The following is a 22,294-nucleotide window of genomic DNA, read 5'->3' on the forward strand; positions in this document are numbered from 1 at the left end:
TAAACCCCTCCCAGAACAACTGAAACTCCTCCCACAACAGAAATCCCACCCACAATCCCACCTAGTACAACCGAAGCCCTGCCGAGTAAAACTAAAAACCCTCCCAGACCAACCGAACCCCCTCCCAGAACAACTGAAACTCCTCCCACAACAGAAATCCCACCCACAATCCCACCTAGTACCTTCAGAAGCACATGTATTATTGATCAGATGTGATTAATTGTGCAGCGTTAACCGCCGCTAGGTGTGTAACCGAGGCGCTTGACTCCGCAGTTCCTTCTGCTTCATTAAATAAGGCGCCTCAACACAAACAAACCAGCAGCGAAAACCTCGTTTAACCTCTTAAATGGCCGGAAGATTCCGGCAGGTCCAGGCTTGCAGTCCTGATTACTGAATAAAAGCCCTAGGAGGAGGTAAGACTGGGCGTTTATCAGAGAGGAACCCTCAGGGTCTTCTAGGCATTAAGAGATTTCAAGCAACTAAAAATGATACGCTATATGGACAAAAGTATTGGGACACCTGCTCATTTATTGTTTCTTCTGAAATCAAGCACCATCACCATTCATCATTCCAGAGAACACAGTTTCACTGCTCCACAGCTCAATGCTGGGGGGCTTTATACCAAACCCCTCCCAGTACAACCAAAACCCCTTCCAGAACAACCGAAACCCCTTCCAGAACAACCGAACCCCCTCCCAGAACAACTGAAACCCCTCTCTGAACAGCCAAAACTCCTTCCAGTACAACCAAAACCCCTCCCAGAACAACTGAAACCCCACCCAGAACAACTGAAACCCCACCCAGAACAATTGAAACCCCACCTAGAACAACCAAAACTCCACCAAGAACAACCAAAACCTCACCCAGAGCAACCAGAACCCCTCCCAGTACAACCAGAACCCCTCCCAGTACAACCAAAACCCCTCCCAGAACAACCGAAACCCCACCCAGTATAACCAAAACTCCACCCAGAACAACCAAAACTCTTTCCGGAACAACCAAAACCTCACCCAGAGCAACCAGAACCCCTCCCAGTACAACCAAAACCCCACCCAGTACAACCAAAACCCCACCCAGAACAACCAAAACCCCACCCAGAACAACCAAAGCTCCACCCAGTACAACCAAAACCCCACCCATAACAACCAAAACCCTACCCATAACAACCAAAACCCCACCCAGTACAACCAAGACCCCAGTGTAATTCATATTGCCACACTTGAACAGGGTTCTATACAGGTCTGAACGAGGGTTCTTAGGTTGTTACACTAGTGGAACCCTTTTTGGTGCTACATAGAGCCATTTCTTAAAAGGCTATCCAAAAAAAAAAACATCACAGGAACAGTAAACGGCCACTGAAGTGGGCAGTGGGTCCGCATTCAATCAGAAAGGCAGTCGAATGGGAACGTTCAGCTGTAAATATCAGCGTGATCACAACAACAGCGCTGAGAGGAGCAGAGTAACCAGCACAACCAGGCTTCCTTAAAGGGCTATCAAGGTTCGAGTCCACAGTGACCTGCCGTATATGAATGAACCCTGAGCCGGACTCTGTTCGCTTTAACGAGGCAATCGAGTCGGTCAGTCCTGCAGTGAAGAGTCGGTGTTTACAGAAGCCTGACCGACGCTGTGCTTCATCCATAAAGCTGAGAAAGGGAAAACTCATGGAATTACAGGGTAAACTCAAAGGACCACAGGTCAGAGAGAGAGAGAGAGAGAGAGAGAGAGAGCACTCAAATCCAGTGTCGCACACCCCGGACACCGGAGCTTTGGTTTAGGTCAGAGTGTGTGAAGATGGGACCGCCGCGGCGAGCGAGTCCCTTTCCATTACTGAGCAGATTGAAAATCACATCCCGCAGCTCCATTTCAGACAGAGATTTAATAACAGGGACATCAGTCAGAGTGTGTCAGAAACGGTGCAGCCGCACACACACACACACACACACACACACACACACACACACACAGGCAGACTGCTGTTTTACGAGTTATATGAGGGTTTTCTATTGAACTATGATACCCCCAAACCTAACTGTACAGAAAACACACACACATACATACAGTGTGTGCAGCTGTGTGCAAAAGTCCAGGCACCCCTATTCTAATAGCATGTCTGGTAGATTTTCTATGTGTAAAATAGTGAATGCTGGTCGACCAGCTTGGTGATGATGGTCAGGTTGGTCAGCCAGCTTGTTTAACCAGTTCTTGACCAGCATAGAGAATGTGGTATTTGATTTTGGTGATGCTGGTCAGATTGGTTGACCAGCTTGGTAAGCTAGATGTTTAACCAGCTCCTGACCAGCATAGTGAATGTTGCATTTGATTGTGGTCATGCTGGTCAATCAGCTTGGTCATACTGGTCATGCTGGTTGACCACACTGCTGATGCTGGTCATGCTGGTCATGCTAACCAGTGCTTGAACAGCATAGTGAATGTGGCATTTGATTTTGGTCATGCTGGTCAATCAGCTTGGTCATACTGGTTGATCAGCTTGGCGATGCTGGTCAGGTTAGTCGACCAACTTGGTGATGCTGGTCAGGTTTGTCGGTAAAGTTTCCGGACACCACATTCAACTAAGAGAGCTACTCCCCACAGTGAAGCATTGCTGCACAAGAGCCTAGGGTGACTGTGCCCAATGAGTGTAGCCCCGAGTGTGTGAGCTAGAGGGGTATGAAGCCCCCCAGCATTGAGCTGTGGGGTTCTCTGGAGTGATGATTGAGCCAATTAGGCATAAGTTAGGGAGTGTCACAACGGATCATCCAACATGTACAGTACCTGACCTCCCTGACCTCACTGATGCTCTCGCTCTCTCAGGGCGGGATGCCATCAAGTCCTCCTCACAGCAATGCTCCTCCTCCAGAATCTAGTAGAAAGTCTTCTTCTCTGGACAGTAGAGACAGTTCCTCCAACAGAAGCAGGGTCAGCTCTTTAATACACTCAATTTCAGTAGAAACAATGAATGAGCAGGTGTCCCAATACTTTTGTCAAGAGTATAAATAGGGAGTTTTCCACTTTGCTGCAATAACAACCTCCTCTCTTTTGTGAAGGCATTACATTAGATGTTGAGGATTTGATTGCATCCAGTCAGTTCTGCCACTCCAACTCCAGGTATATTGGATGGAGCTACATCATCACTTCTGAGAACCCCACAACCCCGATGCTGGGTGCTTTACACCCCTCTAGCTCACGCTTGGGCTCCACATGACCTCTGAAGGTGTCCTGTGGTATCTGGAACACCAAGACTAACGTTAGCAGCAGATCCTTTAGATCCTCCTCACAGCAATGTAAGCTATTACTGCAGTAAAGGAGGACAAACCCTGGCTAATACCCTTGACTTCAGAAGAAATACTAAGTTTTAGACGTGAAGTATTTTGGTCTTATCGCTACCCTTCATTTCCTTCGTCCATACTGTGCCGCCCTAATTTAGAGCGAGGTCTTCTGGAGCAGAAGAAACAGTACTTTGGAGTTCGTTGTCTCCCCTGAATTTCTCATGGTCGAGCGCATCCCCGCAGAAAGAAAGATAGAGGGAATGAACCATCTGCCACACGCTCTGTCACTTTTTTATATTTTTTTAATACATCGTACATCTCCAAAAAAAACACCTTTCCGTAGACCTCGAGCCTGCCAAGAATGCAGAGGCCAAGTCCACCTCAGGGGGTTCTCTCAAATCCACGCCAGCTCACTTTATCAAATCCCCAATCAGCGCTAATTGGTCGAGTCGTGACATTCCTAACAGCAGAGGGCACGCACTCCGCCGATACATCAAAAGGCTCCAGCGAGGAGCCGTGGGAGAGCAACACAAATGACCTCACGCTGCTTCGGCCCATGATAAGGTCAGCGATGTCACTGAGGACGCGTCATGGAAACCTCTTCTTCCTCCTCTGAAGCCAGTTTTCCCTCCTTAGATACACTTTATGTCTATATATTCATCTTCTAATGAATGCATTTGGCAGATGTGCAAATGCGCACACACACACACACACACACACACACTTGTCTAGTGAATAGAATAGGACTCTATTGGCACCATGCTGCCTAATGCCAGGCCTGGGCTAGAGGAGTATAAAGCCCCCCAGCTGTGTTCTCTGGACTTTTGGATGGGATGAGTTGGGGAGTTGAGTCCTGACCTCACTAACGCTCGTCACTGAATGCAATCAAATCCTCACAGCAATGTTCCTCCTTCAAAATCTAGTAGAAAGTCTTCTTCTCTGGACAGTAGAGACAGTTCCTCCAACAAAAGCAGGGTCAGCTCTTTAATACCCTTGATTTCAGAAGAAACAATGAATGAGCAGGTGTCCCAATACTTTTGTCAAGAGTATAAATAGGGATTTTTCCCTTTTGCTGCAATAACAACCTCCACTCTTCCGCGAAGGCATTACATTAGATGTTGAGGATTTGATTGCATCCAGCCTCCCAAGAGTGTGAGCATCAGTTCTGCCACTCCAAGTCCAAGTATATTGGATGGAGCTCCATCATGTCCTGTGGTATCTGGAACACCAAGACTAACGTTAGCAGCAGATCCTTTAGATCCTGTAAGTTGTAAGGTAGGGCCTCCAGGCGCACCCATGGGTCTTGGGACTCGTGATCCCAGGCTGTCCTTCCAGGAAGTACTGGCCACTGCATAGCACTGTGTGAGCACCACACAAGACCTGCCTGATGTTCTGGAGATGTTCTGACCCAGGCATCTAGAACATCACGGTTTCTCAGATTCTTATGCTTGTCCATTTAGTCCAGCTTCAACACCTCCATCACCTTCAAGAACTGACGGTTTACTTGCTGTAGACCTATCACTTGTCAGGATCCACTGGAACCAGATCATCAGTGTTATTCCCGTTACCCACAAGTGGTTCTAATGTTATGGCTGATTTGTATCAGAATAATGCAGGACAATCTTTAACCATAATTAATGTGACCATGAGTGTCATAAAATGATATTAGAAGAATCTGAGCTACTCTGACGAGAACCCAACTGTGATGTTCTAGACAACTGGGTCAGAACATCTCCAGAACATCAGACAGGTCTGGTGAGGCCTACCAAAGGTGCTCCAAGAAAGGCCAACCAGCAACAGGGAGCCCATAGATGCCCAAGAATCATTGATGCTTATGGAGACCCCACCTCACAACTTACAGGACTTGGAGTCTGCTAACATCTGAAGAGGTCCAGATCCCAAAGGATACCTTCAGGAGTCTTGTGGAGTCTACGCCTCGGTGTCTCAGAGCTGCTTTGGTGGCACAAGGGTGACCTACACAATATTCGGCAGGTGGTTTTAATGTTTTGGCTGGTTGGTGTAAAACCGAATGAGGAGATTATATTACACTTGGAAGTAAAGTACATCCGACACCATAACGGCCAAAAGAATAAACGTTACAGCCAATATTTGAGCTGATATAATACTTGAATCCCACGGAAACTCGGCGTAGCGCTTTTTCAGTGTACACGTACTGTCAAAATATGTTTTACGGTGTGTGTTATTTAATCACGACAGCGAGTCTCCAGTCAAAGCAAACACACTATATCACCCTGTAAGTGCTTCATTAGCCTACTTGTTTCATTAAGGAGAGCCAGCAGAAAAATCTATAGCCTAGCGCTGCCCTGAACGCTTAATATCAGACGAATCTCGAGCTCGGTTTACCACTGTAAGCTCATTTAGCAGCATTTACATTTAGCGAGCACTGTCCACAGGTGATTCCGCTCACCTGTTAATAACCAGCTGTAAAGCAGTACTTCGGCCCTAATCTGATTCGAAGGCATTCGAATTTGATTGCATCCAGCCTCCCAAGAGTGTGAGCATCAGTTCTGCCAATCCAACTCCAAGTATATTAGATGGAGCTGCATCATCACTCCTGAGAACCCCACAACCCCGATGCTGTGGGTGCTTTACACCCCTCTAGCTCACGCTTGGGCTCCACATGACCTCTGAAGGTGTCCTGTGGTATCTGGAACACCAAGACTAACGTTAGCAGCAGATCCTTTAGATCCTGTAAGTTGTGAGGTAGGGCCTCCATGTGCACCCATGAGCCTTGGGACCCCATGATCCAAGGCTGTCCTTCCTGGAAGTACTGGCCACTGCATAGCACTGTGCAGCATTTACATTTAGCGAGCACTGTCCACAGGTGATTCCGCTCACCTGTTAATAACCAGCTGTACTTCGGCCCTGATTTGACTTGGGTTAAAGCAGCAATTTAATCAGTCAAGACAAATTCCTTCATTTTAGCACTGAAGCTAAAGGCTAGCTGATGAAGCGATGTATCACTGTCCGACCAAAATATTTTCAACTGAAAAAAACAGTAATTATGTTTTTTTTTTTTTTATTCAACAGTAATTAATGTTAGCTAATGTAAAGACGTTTTTGCATCAAGTCATTTTAATCCATTTTACTGGTTTAAATTATTAAAATATGAGAGCGACTATCGTCAAAAAAAACTATAAGCTTCAACTTTGCGTAAAAAACAATTTTTCCATTTTTAAACTCTTTAAAGCAGTATTTAAAAAAAAAAGTCGCTACTAAACTACGTAAATCAGTCCAGAATGTCTCATTTTACGAACTAGTATTTAGTACTTTTTTTTATTTTTTTATTTTATTTTACTTCAGTATTTATTAGCAGGACTTATCGCTAAACTCTGCGACAGTATTATTAATATATTTATTTGTACAAAGATCGGATCAGTATCACACGCTCCTCAGAATGAAGTTACCCAAGTCAGGACATCCTTAGTTTTAAAGACAGGTAGCAGTTTGTCCCCTAACAACAGCCGTCTACTTCCGCGTAGTGTCCAACGCTACAGCGCTGTAGCGACCGTTAAATATTGTCGTATAGATTTTTTGGCAGGAATACGTGGAAGTGGACGATATTGGGGACGTTGTTAGGGGACTAACTGCTACATAAACACACAGATCGGATCAGTATCAGACGATCCTCAGAATTAAGTTACTGAAATCAGGACATCCTTAGTTCTACGGACAAGTAGCAGTTTGTCCCCTAACAACAGCCGTCCCCAGTGTCGTCCACTTCTGCGTAGTGTCCACTTCCGCTCTAGATGTGTGAGATTACAGCAATGTAGCGACGGTTAAATATCGTTGTATTGATTGTTTGGACGATATTGGGGACGTTGTTAGGGGACTAACTGCTACATAAACACACAGATCGGATCAGTATCAGACGATCCTCAGAATTAAGTTACTGAAATCAGGACATCCTCAGTTTTAAAGACATCTGTCTATTCTCTGGACCTGGAACAACAAGCTACAGACAATATTAGAAGAAAATGTGTCCCACAGGGTCAGAAACCCCACAATCCCGTCTACTAGATCACTGAACACGCTGTGAGGAGGCTGTGTGAGGGTTTAGACACTCGGTTAGCGCCATGCTAACTGCCGTAAATCAGTTACCACAGCATGTTAGCTAGCGAGTAGTGCTGCACCGGCACCGCTATCGCATACGTTTACCACCTTTTCACACAGAGACGAGTACTTGAATAAGAAATTGCTGCATAAGCAGTTTTTCACTGCTCTGAAATGTTTTAAATAACAGGATTTACTCACTTTTTTACAATTTATAATCATCGTGATTTATGTAATGAGGTGTGCCCAAATTCTACATTTAATCAAATGCAAATTAAATAAAAGAAATTTGGATCAATAATAAAAAAAAATTATTATTATTATTATATAATCCTGTACATTTATTATTGACTATGGCGGCACAGATATTAATGTAGTCTTAACAGAAACAGTCTGTTCACTCCTTAATTATGTAAAAACTAACAGTGTAAATACGTCACGTCCTCGACAAAGACACACAAACAATTACTGTTTATTTACTGCTTAATTTAACAGATTATAAATAATAGAATTACAGTCATATTAACAGTAATGTGCAAAAGTAATGGCAACCTTAAATATGTTTTTACAGTGTGTTTAATGTGCAGAATTTGTTTTTTGAGGATTTGATCTCCTATATAAAACCATAATTACTGTTTAACTAATGCTAATTTACCTAAATGCAAAGCAGCAAATTAGCAATTTGTAACAATATTTAAAATGTGTCTTGTGTGAAAGTAATGGCAGCTTAAATATGTTATAATTAATAGTTTATTATTTTAATGTGCAGAAAAATGCCACAATCCAGTTCCTGAATACTATTTATTCACTTATTTACATTTAGAACCTCAACAAGTGTCATGTGACCAGGTGTGTTTATATTTTACATCAGAAAACCATTAAATGTAGCGTTTTATTTGCCTCCCACGTGTTATGTTCAGTACATAAATAGAAGTCGTGTCTATAATCTATCTACCTATATAGTCTATCATCAGGTTCCTGGACGTGATTTATTCACTTATTTACTTCAGCCGGCTTCATTCTCAGAGCTGTAAAAATGAACTGTAGATGTTGTGAGTGTAAATACATCACATCCTCTACAGAGACACACAATAATTATACTATACTTATTATTATTATTATTATTATTATTATTATTATTAATAATAATAATAATAGCGTTGTATGTGCAAAATAAATGGCACCTTAAATATAAAAATGTCATATTTAAGTCCCTGTAGAAAACTGATTCACTTATTTAAACTCAACAACATAGAAAATCAACAACACGTGTCATTTGAGCAGGGCTGCACAAACCTGACAGGGGTATAGTGCATAGTGTAAATATGTCAGACCCTTTACAGAGACACATAAGTTATTATTTACTGTTAAATTAAACAGATTAAAATAATAATAATAACAATTAGAATCAGACATTTTGGAAATGGCAGTTGTTACAGTTGCAACCATTGCAAACACTCAATAAAATAAACTCAATAAAATAAACACTCTATAAAATAAACACTATAAAATAAACACTCTATAAAACAAACACTATACAATTAAAATAAACACCCTATAAAATAAACACTATAAAATAAACACTCTATAAAACAAACACTATACAATTAAAATAAACACCCTATAAAATAAACACTCCATAAAAATAAATTGAAACTGAAATATGTACATATATATAAATTATATGAATATAGTAAAGTGGCATAGTGGTGATACCTGTGATAATAAATATGGGAAATTAGGGAGTCATTGCCTACATATTAAATCAAATTACAGTACTATTATTATTATTATTATTGCACATTACAGTACAACAGTACTGCACAGTGAGTATTGCACAGATGAACCATAGTGGCCCACATTGAGAAAGGAGTTACAGTGCCCTTCATAATTATTGGCACCCCTGGTTAAGATGTGTTCTTTAGCTTCTAATAAATTGAGTTTTTTTCTAAATAATAAAGGACCACGATGGAAAAAAGAGTAAAATCCAACCTTTAACTCAAGTGAATTTTAAGGGAAAAAAATAATTATTCTTCATAAAATCACCTGTTCCATAATTATTGGCACCCCAAACATTTCTTATGGAAATAAATGTAATTAAAGTATTTCTGTCAATTCTACAGTCGTTTACGAAGTTGATCAGAGTATGTAGGAACATTTAATTAGTAATTCACAACTTCCTGTTTCCCTGGGCTATAAATATGACGTGACACAGAGGCCATTTGTCTTCAACATGGGAAAGACAAAGGAACATACCATTCAAGTAAGGCAGATGTGTGTTGACCTCCACAAGTCAGGCAATGGCTACAAGAAAATAGCCACTGACCTCCACCTGTCCATATCTACTGTCAGAGGAATTATTAAGAAGTTTAAAACAACTGGAACAGTGAGGAGGATGATAAGAGAAATAAAAAGCTCTCCAAAGCTCACTGTTACAGAACTGCAACAAATGGTGGCTTCTTGGGGTCACAAAGTCTCCAAAACAACCATCAGGCGCTATCTGCATGCCAACAAGCTGTTTGGGAGGCATGCACAGAAAAAGCCTTTCCTCACTCACAATCATAAACGCAGACGTCTGGAGTTTGCTAAGCAGCACTGGACCTTCAACTGGGACCGTGTGCTTCGGTCAGATGAAACTAAGATCTAAGTGGGTCTGGCGTAACACAAGAGCTGAGTATGCAGAAAAGCACCTCATGCCCACTGTGAAATATGGGGGGGGATCAGTGATGCTGTGGGCCTGTTTCTCTTCCGAAGGCCCTGGGAACCTTGTTAGGGTGCATGGCATCATGAATGCTTTGAAATACCAGGACATTTTAAAACAAAATCTGGTGGCTTTTTGCCCAAAAGCTGAAGATGGGTCGTCACTGGGTCTTTCAGCAAGATAATGACCCAAAACATATGGCCAAATCTACACAGAAATGCTTCACCACACACAGAATCAAGCTCCTCCCATGGCCATCTCAGTCCCCAGACCTCAACCCCATTGAAAACCTGTGGGGTGAGCTGAAGAGGAGAGTGCAGGGGAGAGGACCCAGGTCGCTGGATGATTTAGAGAGATTGTGCAAAGAGGAATGGTCAAAGATCCCTCTATCTGTATTCTCCCATCTTGTGAAACATTATAAGAGAGGATTAGGTGCTGTTTTGTTGGCAAAAGGGGGTTGAACAAAGTATAAACATCAGGGGTGCCAATAATTGTGGCACACATGATTTGATGTTAAACAATTATGTGGGATTTTTTTCCTACTGAATAAATTCACTTGAGTTAAAGGTTGCATTTGACTCTTTTTTCCATCGTGGTCCTTTATTACTTTATTAAAAACTCAATTTATTAGAAGCTAAAGAACACATCTTAACCAGGGGTGCCAATAATTATGGAGGGCACTGTATAGAGTTTGATGGCCACAGGTAAGAATGACCTTCTGTGGCGCTCTGTGGTGCGTGTCGGTGCATGTCGGTGTTTATTTATTATTATTAATAATGATATTGACATAGTGTGCAAAAGTAATGACACCTTAAGTACAGTATTTTCTTTTTTACAGTACTGTAAATAATAGGGGCGGTGGTGCTCAGCAGTTAGAGCTCCAGGCTATTGACAGGGTTGTGGGTTCGATACCCGGGCTCTGCAAACTGCCACTGTTTAGGCCCTTTGTTTGATGGCCACAGGAAACTTGGGCAGCACCCTCTCTGCTCCCCGGGCACTGCCTTAGTTGGCCGCCTACTGCTCTGGGTGTGTGTGTATGCGTGTGTGTGTGTGTGTGTGTGCTCACTCCCAAGGGGTTTAAGAGGTTACGTGTGGCTTGTGCAAAAGTAACGGCACCTTAAATATGAGGTCTTCTTGTTTCCCATCCATTAAACTATATATATATTAAGCAAATAAATAGAAGCAGTGTGTAGTTCAGTGCAGTAATGGTCTGTACGCTGCGTGAGGAGAGAAACCACTGGAGAAATGTAGGGTCGGGGCCCTTTGAGCTCTATTATGAACTAATCCAGGCTGTTGTAGCCTAACCCACTGAGCCACTTGTTTCCAGTGTGCGCTAACAGTGCTTTAAGGCCATCCATCATTTATTCTGGCAGGGGTTTAAACACGATAGTCCCTCATGCCATATCAGGGCTATTGCCATAGCAGGGCTATCCCATTTCCCTATTAATATCTCAGCCCTGCTCAGCTGAGCCGCTGCTGAGGACACCAGTGCCACCAGTTCCACAACATACACAAGATCACAGTCCCTCAAACTGAGCTCAACTGCCAGTTACAGACTATCTAGGCTCAGTGCATGCACACACACACACACACACACACACACACACACACACACACAGTCCATAATGGTCCACCAAAAAAATACACACTAGAATCCAAATAGAAAAATGCATGCAAAACAGCTCGAGCTCGCATCTCAGCATGACTCCAGTCCCGCTGTGCAACATCTGCCTGCACGCGCAGCTAGTGCGTGGGGACGGGGGGGGGGGGGGGGGGGGGGGCTGGAAGCTCGTGCGTGGCAGATGCACTCGCACCTTCTCCATTGTTTGGACCCGAAGTTGAGGTAGGAGATCAAACAGATCAGCGTGGACGCGCGCACGCGAGTAAAGCGCGCGTGCACCAGGAGGCGCGAGCACAGGTGGGAGTAATTCAGCCTGGTTTACTGACAGATACGTACTGATTCACCTCCACACCGAGCACAGCGGCGCAACTCGGAGCGCGAGACTCGCCACGGAAATCAAACCATTCTCACGAAAAACCATCAAAAAACAAACCGAATTAAAACCGAATTAAATCCCGGATTCAACGAAATCCATCGCGCACTCACCTCGCTCCAGAGTCAGCGGCTGGACCACCGTCGCCATGTCTGCCTTCTACTGCTGCTGAGAGCGCGCGCGAGAGAGAGAGAGAGAGAGGGGGGGGGGGGGGGGGGGGGAGAGAGAGAGAGAGAGAGAGGAGGGAGGGGTTGAGAAAGACAGAGCGAGAAATAGTGAGTGAGTGAGAGTGAGAGAGAGAGAGAGGCTATTAGAGAGAGAGAGAGACGTAGTGAGAGAATGAGAGAGAGATATAGAGTAAGAGAGAGAAAAAATGAGTGTGACACAATGGGGGAGAGAGAGACAGAGAGGGAGAGAGAGAGAGAGATGAACAGAAAGAATGAGAGAGGGGGATATAAATGATGAGAGAGAGAGAGAGAGAGAGAACGGACAGACAGCAAGAAACAGTGAGTGAGAGTGAGACAGCGATGGAGAGAGAGTGGGAGAGAGAGGTAGGGATAGTGAGGGAGCGAGAGAGTGGGAGAGAGATAGGGATAGTGAGAGAGAGAGTGGGAGAGAGATAGTAATAGTGAGAGAGAGAGTGGGAGAGAGATAGGGATAGTGAGAGAGAGAGAGAGTGGGAGAGAGATAGGGATAGTGAGAGAGAGAGTGGGAGAGAGATAGTAATAGTGAGAGAGAGAGTGGGAGAGAGATAGGGATAGTGAGAGAGAGAGAGAGTGGGAGAGAGAGGTACGGATAGTGAGGGAGAGAGAGAGTGGGAGAGAGAGGTAGGGATAATGAGGGAGAGAGAGGTAGGGATAGTGAGGGAGAGAGAGAAAGGGATAGTGAGGGAGAGAGTGGGAGAGAGAGGTAGGGATAGTGAGGGAGAGAGAGAAAGGGATAGTGAGGGAGAGAGTGGGAGAGAGAGGTAGGGATAGTGAGGGAGAGAGAGAGTGGGAGAGAGAGGTAGGGATAGTGAGGGAGCGAGAGAGTGGGAGAGAGAGGTAGGGATAATGAGGGAGAGAGAGATAGGGATAGTGAGGGAGAGAGAGAGTGGGAGAGAGAGGTAGGGATAGTGAGGGAGAGAGAGAGTGGGAGAGAGAGGTAGGGATAGTGAGGGAGAGAGAGGTAATGATAATGAGGGAGTGAGAGAGTAGGAGCGAGAGGTAGGGATAGTGAGGGAGAGAGAGATAGGGATAGTGAGGGAGTGAGAGAGTAAGAGCGAGAGGTAGGGATAGTGAGGGAGAGAGAGAGTGGGAAAGAGAGGTAGGGATAGTGAGTGAGCGAGAGAGTGGGAGAGAGAGGTAGGAATAGTGAAGGAGCGAGAGAGTGGGAAAGAGAGGTAGGAATAGTGAGGGAGCGAGAGAGTGGGAGAGAGAGGTAGGAATAGTGAGGGAGCGAGAGAGTAGGAGCGAGAGGTAGGGATAGTGAGGGAGCGAGAGAGTGGGAGAGAGAGGTAGGAATAGTGAGGGAGCGAGAGAGTGGGAAACAGAGGTAGGAATAGTGAGGGAGCAAGAGAGTGGGAGAGAGAGGTAGGGATAGTGAGGGAGCGAGAGAGTGGGAGAGAGAGGTAGGAATAGTGAGGGAGCGAGAGAGTAGGAGCGAGAGGTAGGGATAGTGAGGGAGCGAGAGAGTGGGAGAGAGAGGTAGGGATAGTGAGGGAGCGAGAGAGTAGGAGCGAAAGGTAGGTATGCTGAGAGAGAGAGAGTGGGCGAGAGAGGTAGAAAAAGGGGGTAGAGAATGACAGCGCGAGGAAAGAGAAGAAAGAGAGAGCGCGACGGGGATAATGGAGAGAGACCAGAGAGGGAGAAAGAGAGATATGGGTGATAAGGAAGAGAGAGAGAGAGAGAGAGAGAGAGAGAGAGAGAGATAGATTCTTGGAGAGGCTGGGAGAGAGAGAAAGGGATAATGAAAAAGAAAGACAAGAGAGAGAGCACACGAGAGAAAGAGAGAGGCAATGAGAAAGGTGGTGAGAGAGCGAGAGAGGGGAGAGAGAGGTTTATGTGGTGGTGGTGGTGTTTCGGGCCCCAGCCTGTAGCTCATCTCCACTGTTGACCACGTTGGCGTGTTCGGCTGTGCTCTCGTTTCAGCATCTGAATGAAGAGCTGGACGATGTCTTCAGCTGCTGTTCAGAACGGGGATGGGGGCTCTGACTGTCCTCATCCTGGGGGTTCTGCTGTAATCTCTGGGTTTATATGGCGTGGCGCAGCAGCAGCCCAGGATCAGAGCTCTGTTTGGGACCCCCGCTGGGCTTTAATGGGCTGGAACGCTCCAGGTAACCTGGAAAGTGATGAAACGCCACCGTTCTGTTTACACTCACAGGTTCTTCATGGGTCGCTACCCATCGGGGCCTTAGGAGTCCCCTTCTCCACACACACACACACACACACACACACACACACACACACACACAGCTGGTCTAGCCCTGTAGAGAAACACTGCCAATAGAACATGCACCTGTGGGCACCATGTTGCCTAATGCCAGGCATGGGCTAGATGGGCATAATGCCCCCCAGACTGCTGGAGCTCCATCCAACACCTCTGGGATAATCATCCACTATCAGAACCAGACCTCACTTTTGCTCTCATGGCTGATCGCTATCAAATCCTCACAGCAATGTTCCAAGATCTAGCTGAAGCCCCCCGTCCCCACAGTGGATGGGGACCAAAATATGGCACCCTGTATGGCAGTGTTTAGGCTGAGTGGACCCATCAGAGCTTCAATCGGACCACAGACCAGGAGCCTGAGCTCCAGACTGACACACAGACGCCCCCACACTGCACACACTCTGGAGACACACTCAATCATGCTACTGTAGAGTAAAGCAGCCGAAGCAGCGTCAAGCCACTCTTCCTTTTTGATGGATCCCAGGCTGGTAGGGTGGGAACATCGCTGCTTAGCTTCAGGACAAACAGCATCGACGTTGTTCTAGCTCTCTCAGCTGCAGACAGATGTGGCGCGCTGGACTGAACGAAGGGATGGAGGGCGAGGCCTAAAGCCAGATAGAACGAGGCCACGGGGAGATTATGTTCTCGCGACCATATGGGGCACAGTGCAAGCCTCTGGAAAACATTTCTGCTTTCAGTAAAATGGAGTGGGATTAAAAGAGAGAGGAGTGGGGGCTTAATGGATGAGTGGCTTGGAGAGCAGGGAGAGACCAAGCGAGGGAGGCAGACCTTGAAGAACGTATACATGTATATATTTGGTCAAGCAAATGTCCAGGCAGTCCAACCCATCCTCATTTTCGATGTAAAAAACAAAAAAATAAAAAGACGTTAAATGGACAAAAGTATTGGGACACCTGTTCCTTCATTGATTCCTCTGAAATCAAGGGTATTAAAACAGAGGATCCTGCTCTTGTTGGAGTAACTGTCTCTACTGTCCAGAGAAGGATTTTGAAGGAGCAACTCTCCAACTCAGAATGCAATCAAATCCTCCTCATAGCAATGTTCCAACATCTAATGCAATTCCTGAAGAGTGCAGAAGAGTAAAGGTTGTTAATGTTACAGCAAAGTGGGACAAGCTCGCTATTGATACTGTTGACAAAAGTTTTTGGACACCTCCCCCTGCTTTTGTTGGAGTAACTGTCTCTACTGTCCAGAGAAGAAGTAGAGCTTTGTACTCAATTTTGGAGGAGATCAAAATTGGAGCTCTAGTTGGAGCTGGAGTTGCAGAATGCAATCAAATCCTCCTTATAGCAATGTTCCAACATCTAATGCAATTCCTGAAGAGTGCAGAAGAGTGGAGGTTGTTATTGTTACAGCAAAGTGGGACAAGCTCCTTATTGATATTGTTGACAAAAGTTTTGGGACGCCTTCTCCTGCTTGAGCACTATCTATGGTGTCTGTTTCTATCTCCGCTCTTTCTGTTTTTTTTTTTTTTTGTGGGGTTGTGATCATCCAACATCCTGACTTTAATGCAATCAAATTCTCACAGCAATGCTTCTCCAAAATCTAGTAGAAAGTCTTCATCTATGAGCATCTATCTATGCTATGGAGCACCATCCATCATTTTAAAGAACACAGTTCTTCCACTGCTCCACAGCTCAATGCTGGGGGGCTTCATACCTCTCTATAGCCCATCTGAGCCCATTGATACCTCTCTACAGGAACATCTCTGTCAGCAATGGGTGCAACTTAAATTAGCTGAATGCATTGATTAGAAGAGGTGTCCACAAACATTTGGACATGTAGTGTGGAGTACATGGTGGAGAAGAAGTCTAGTAAGGCAGGATGACTGTGTCCACAAACGGTGGTAGCTCCAGAGCGGGTCAAGCAGGTCCGGACTGCGGCCCGCAGAACCGAAGCTGGAAAACCCTCAGGATCACATCAGTCACTGTGCAATCCCATCGCACAGCACCAGCAGGAACTTCAGCCTGCAGCTCGGCTTACAGAACATTTATCACTGTCAGCCTCCAGCAGTTACCCGCCCCTCGCTGCTGACTCCATATCTGCCTTTGCTCACCCCTGCTAACTGGAAAATGTGATTGAGCTGTTCATCAACACCGACTGCCTGCTGAAAGCAATAGTTCAACCACGAAATGACATTCACACAACTTTACCCTGACCTTAAAATCAGCCATTAGGCATGTATAGTGGTTCTTTAGCTTTGCAGTGGAGCTACGAGGCTAATCTAGCGAACAAACGACGGAAGCTTGTAAGTTGTAAGGTGGAAATCAGGGTAAAGCTTACATTGAGCAGGTGTCCCAATACTTTTGTCCATATACTGAACATGTCTTTTAAGGATTTAAGGACCCAGTTCTACTCTGCTCTTCTGGGAAGGCCTTGCTCTAGATCGGAGAGGCCGAGCTCACTAATTAGACAGGCTGTCTGGATACTTTTGGCCAGTGCACGGAAATCAGGGTAAAGCTTACATTCACAGCCTCCAAAATGTATAAAATCACTGAAACTGGGGGGTGCGGCCATTTACGCACTAGCCCTCATATCAGGAGGCTATAGGTTTGATTCCAGGTGATGCCCCAGCCATCCGTCAGTGAAAATGTATAGATCTGGGCCATGTAAGATAATACATGGGGTCTCGTTGGGGTATTGACTTCCATTAAATGTTTGTGGACACCCCTTCAACTTTGAGTTGCAAATGCACACGTACAGCTTATTTGCCAATAGAATAGGACTCACTGAGGCAGATAAACATGAACCTATTAGCATCATGCCTTCTAATACCAGGTATGGGCTACTGGGGTTTATATAAAGCATATAAAGCATCCCAGCATTGAGCTGTGGAGCAGTGGAAGAGCTGTGTTCTCTGGAATGATGGTGGTGGAGCTCCATCCTGTACTTTTGAATAGGATGAGTTGGGGGTTGATGAGGTGGGGTGGTGATCATCGAACATCCTGCACCTGGTCAGTAGAGACAGTTACTCCAACAAAAGCAGGACAAACTCTTATGAATACCCTTGATGTCAGAAGAAACATTGAATAATGAGTAGGTGTCCCAATACTTTTGTCCATATAGCACTGAACATTTACTCTGCTCTTCTGGGAAGGCCTTGCTCTAGATCGGAGAGGCCGAGCTCACTAATTAGACAGGCTGTCTGGATACTTTTGGCCAGTGCACGGTGTCTCTCTGCTACCTGGAAAGTGTGATTGAGTTGTTTATGAACGCTCGCTGGCTGCTGGAGGCTGATGTGATTTGCAAATTGCCGGAGCGCTGTTTTCCATTACAGAGCGATCAATGCTGTGCCTCGTTCAGCGAGCACAGCCTGACTGCAGGCTCATCTGAGAGTGAGCTGCTTCATGTTTAATGGGGCTGAATAAGATAAATACATCTTCAGGCATGGCACGCCTTGGTAGGTAGGCGCTGTTCCCTGCTTCGCTCGCGAAAGTGCTGTTGTGTTCAATTTCATGAAGCATCACAGAGCAACTGTGCCTCGGGGACAGTATTGTCTACACTTCACACTGTGCTTCACTGTCTAGTTCCTGGACTGGGTCTCAAATTGAACAAATTGAGACCCAATTTGGCAGACTGGTACATTTTGTCACGCTATTAAATCACGCCTGAAGACCCCGAATAGAAGAAATCAGGAATTCCACCAAGAGAGGTGAAGGGAAGCAGAAAGTTCTTCACCTAATGGTGATGAAGACGCTGCCTGATGCCTGAGACACGGTTCTACCAGAGTTCTGAGAAGAGCTCGGCTCTAGAACCTGCTTTTAAAACCGCATATCATTAAAATGGTGGAGGGATACATGCTGCCTTTAGGGTGTAGTGCGGCTACAGAAAGTAGTCCCTCAAAATGTTTTTTTGGAAGCAAATAAATGGTAACTAGAACTAGATTATACAATACATACGTTAACAGTGTTTACACACGGCATACACACTCTTTCACTCCATATTACAGATACACTCTATGGACAAAAGTATTGGGACACACCTTTTAGCACTGAATTCAGGTGTCTGATTCAGTCCCATTCAGCGACAGGTGTATAAAATCCAGCCCCTAGTCCTGCAGTCTGCCTTTCCTCCACACATCAGTGAAAGAACGGGAGGTTCTGAAGAGCTCACTGAACTCCAGCGTGGTTCTGTATGTAATAGGAGACACCGCTGCACCAACAACAACAAGTCAGCTGGTGAAATTTCCTCCCTCCTAGATCTTCCTCCATCAGCTGTGAGTGGTGTTATTATTGAACAGTGGAAGAGTTTAGGAGGAACAGCTCACAGAGAGCAGCTCAGCCACCGAGTGTCTGTCAGACCACGTAAAGTTACAGAGCGGGGTCAGGGCCGAGTGCTGAGCTCAGAGCAGAGTGCAGAAAAGCCTCCAGACCTGATTTCGCAAAATGATGAATGAGCAGGTGTCCCAATACTTTTGTCCATATAGTGTATATAACTGTATCTAAAATAGCTCTGACCCGGGGAGGCATGAACTCTACAGGACCTCGGAAGGTGTCCTGTGGTGTCTAGAGGTAATAGCAGTGGGACCTCCATGAGCATCAGGGAGTCTTAGGGGCCCATGACCCTGTCGCAGGTTCAGCGGTTGTCCTTCCTTGCAGCACCTTTGGTAGATACTGACCACTGCATGGGACCGCTGTGGGAACCAGGAACATCCTACAAGACCTGATGCCTGATGTTCTGGAGATGTTCTGACCCAGTCGTCTAGAACTGTTTACTCGCTGCCTAATATCTAATAATATCTAATATCTAGATCTGACAGGAACCACTGGAACCAGACCATCAGTGTTATCCGCTCCACCTGGCAGTGGTACTAATGTTGTGGCTGGTGTATATTTTGGGAATATCTGCTCTCACTCTAAGTCTCTCTATCCTCTGATCCTAAAGCTGAACGGTTACGTAAAAACCTCTCTCTCTCTCTCTCTCTCTCTCTCTCTTTCTCTCCCTCTCTCTCTCCTAGCTGCTGATTTGATGAGAGGGAATTGAAGCTGCAGTGGAAGCTGATAGACTCTCAATTAAGCCCAGTGTGGAGAGAGAGAGAGAGAGAGAGAGAGAGAGAGAGATTAATGGAGAACTGATTAGGGGAGAGGGTAAATACACTCTGAGCCCTGCAGGGGGGGCTCACCGTTAATTCTATTGATAAGCGCATCACCACCAGGTTCTCCACTGTAGCACAAAATCCCACCAGCTGTTTCCAGAAAGAGGCCGGCAGAGCGGATCACTGGTGCTCCTGTTCCCTCAACACTGCCGGGATTTACAGCTGCCAGCTTATCACTTCAGAGATCCTGAACACAGCAGGTACATCAGCCTCTTAAAGTAACAGTACACCCCAAAAAAACCCACCCCAACCCCTGTGCCTCCTCTCACTGGCCACTTTAGTAGAAACACCCACTTTGTGCTTCCTAACTGGCCACTTTATTAGAAACACCCACCTTATGCTTTCACTCACTGGCCATTTTATTAGAAACACCTGCCCTGTGCTTCCTAACTGGCCATTTTATTAGAAACACCTGCCCTGTGCTTCCTAACTGGCCACTTTATCAGAAACACCTACTTTTGTGCTACCACTCTCTGGCCACTTTATTGGAAACACCCACCTTGTGCTTCCACTCACTTGCCACTTTATTAGAAACACCCACCTTGTGCTTTCACTCAATGGCCACTTTATTAGAAACACCTGCCCTGTGCTTCCTAACTGGCCACTTTATTAGAAACACCCACCTTGTGCTTCCACTCACTGGCCACTTTATTAGAAACACCCGCACTGTACTTCCTTACTGGTCACTTAATTAGAAACACCTGCCGTGTGCTTCTTCACTGGTCGATTTATTAGAAACACCTACTATTGTATTTTCATTGTGGCCACTTTATTAGAAACACCTACCTTATGCTTTCACTCAATGGCCACTTTATTAGAAACACCTACTATTGTATTTCCACTGTCTGGCCACTTTATTAGAAACACCTGCCCTGTGCTTCCTAACTGGCCACTTTATCAGAAACACTTACTTTTGTATTTTCACTCACTGGCCACTTTATTAGAAACCCACACATTGTGCTACCACTCTCTGGCCACTTTATTGGAAACACCCACCTTGTGCTTCCACTCACTGGCCACTTTATTAGAAACACCCACCTTGTGCTTCCACTCACTGGCCACTTTATTAGAAACACCTGCCTTGTGCTTCCACTCTCTGGCCACTTTATTAGAAACAGCCAGCCTGTGCCTCCTCGCTCTGTGCGCTGGTTGACGGTCAGGCAGCTTCACTGGGACTAAGAGCAGACTCTGTTCTTCTTGTCATTTATTTTCAGAGATGTCGAGGGGACATGTGTTCACACTTGTTCTGCAGCTCATCACTGATCAAACGGAGTGTGTATGTGTGTGTGTGCGCTGTCCTGTGGCAGAGAGAATAACAAAAGCAGGCTGTCATGCGTTTACACACACACACACACACACACACACACACACACACACACACACACACACACTGACTCAGTCTCCCTCCATCTCTCACACGCTTTCATCACTCGTTGTGAGTGGCAGAGCTTTCAGCCATGCGCTCGTCATTCCACACACTCATTGTACTGTGCAGACACACACACACACACACACACACACACACACACACACACTGCTGCTGTTCCAACAATGAAATACGTGGGTTAGCTGAGGATATTCTGTTCTGAGACCCTTTAGGTAGTGATTAATTTAATAATCAATACATATATTGATTACTTACCTCGCGTTGACCAGTTTAGCTCTTGACCAGCATGACCAGCGTATGTTCATATCAGAGGTTAATGGACTGGCTGGTCGATCAGCATGACCAACCTGACCAAGCTGGTTGTCAAGCTGGTTATTATATGGTTTTTAAGCTGGTCATACTGGTTGACCAGTCTGATTAAGCTGGTCATGTCTATGTTTTCCTACTTGAAGAATAAAATCAATATTTTCAATATTGGGATTTTTATTCAGACATATTTACAACAAACGTGACGGGGTGGTAAAATGAGCAACTTTTCAACAAATATTCAACGTACCTTATTTATAGACAAATCAAGTTAGTGTGACGGGGTGGTAAGTAAAAACGAGAGATAAAATGACATTCGATTAAAAAAATATATCAATTCATTTTGAATAAATATATCTTTTATAAAGAGGAACACATAAAGGTATCCGTGGTGGTTGCTATGGGTTTATTAGGTGGTTGCTAAGTGGTTGCTTTGATCTCCCAGGAGGCTATGCTGTTGTTGGGTGGTTGCTGTTTTATCCCAGTTGGTTGCTACGGCCTAGCTAAGCAGTTGCCAGGTGATTGCTATGATCTTCCTAGGTTGTTGCTGTGGTATTTCATGGTGTTTTTTGAAGCTGTTGCTTTGCTATCCCAGGTGGTTGATATGGTGTTGTTAGGCAATCGCTAAATGAGTGTTATTGTATTGCAAGGTGATGTGGCTTAGTGGTTGCTAGGGTGTTGCTGTGGTATTCCAGAAGGTTGTTGGAGGTGGTATCTTAAGTGGTTACTCAGGTGTTACTGTGGTTACCTCATATGATTGGTTGGGTGTTACTAGTGCATTTCTATCATTGTGGCTCTTGAAGGATGCACAAGCTTTTACGCCCTATTCAAACCTGGGGGGGGGTCTTAAAGCTTGTCTCTTCCCGGCTATTCGGCCCATTTTAGGGTAAGGGGGAGAATGGGCAGTTGATTTTGCTCTTGGCACTTGAGGACAAGGCTGTAAAGGGGATAATGATTCTCCTTCACTTCAGTCTCTGTCCAGAGAACCACGCTCCACAATACTAACGAGCCTCTCTTGCTTAG

At 45.2% G+C, this 22,294-nt stretch overlaps 2 protein-coding genes across 2 annotated transcripts in view; both read right to left on the reverse strand.

Annotated features, from left to right (window-relative positions):
- Positions 1-12,227, reverse strand: part of lin7a (lin-7 homolog A (C. elegans)) — a 57,031-nt gene extending 44,804 nt beyond the window's left edge. Inside the window, exon 1 of the mRNA XM_072674100.1 lies at positions 12,149-12,227. Coding sequence (XP_072530201.1) covers positions 12,149-12,185 — 37 coding nt within the window. The 5' untranslated portion in view covers positions 12,186-12,227. The remainder of the gene's footprint in view (positions 1-12,148) is intronic.
- rps16 (ribosomal protein S16) overlaps positions 1-22,294 on the reverse strand; it is a 329,498-nt gene that overhangs the window by 107,158 nt on the left and 200,046 nt on the right. The window lies entirely within an intron of this gene.

The sequence above is a fragment of the Salminus brasiliensis genome, chromosome 2 (assembly GCF_030463535.1).
Source record: "Salminus brasiliensis chromosome 2, fSalBra1.hap2, whole genome shotgun sequence".
NCBI lineage: Eukaryota > Metazoa > Chordata > Actinopteri > Characiformes > Bryconidae > Salminus > Salminus brasiliensis.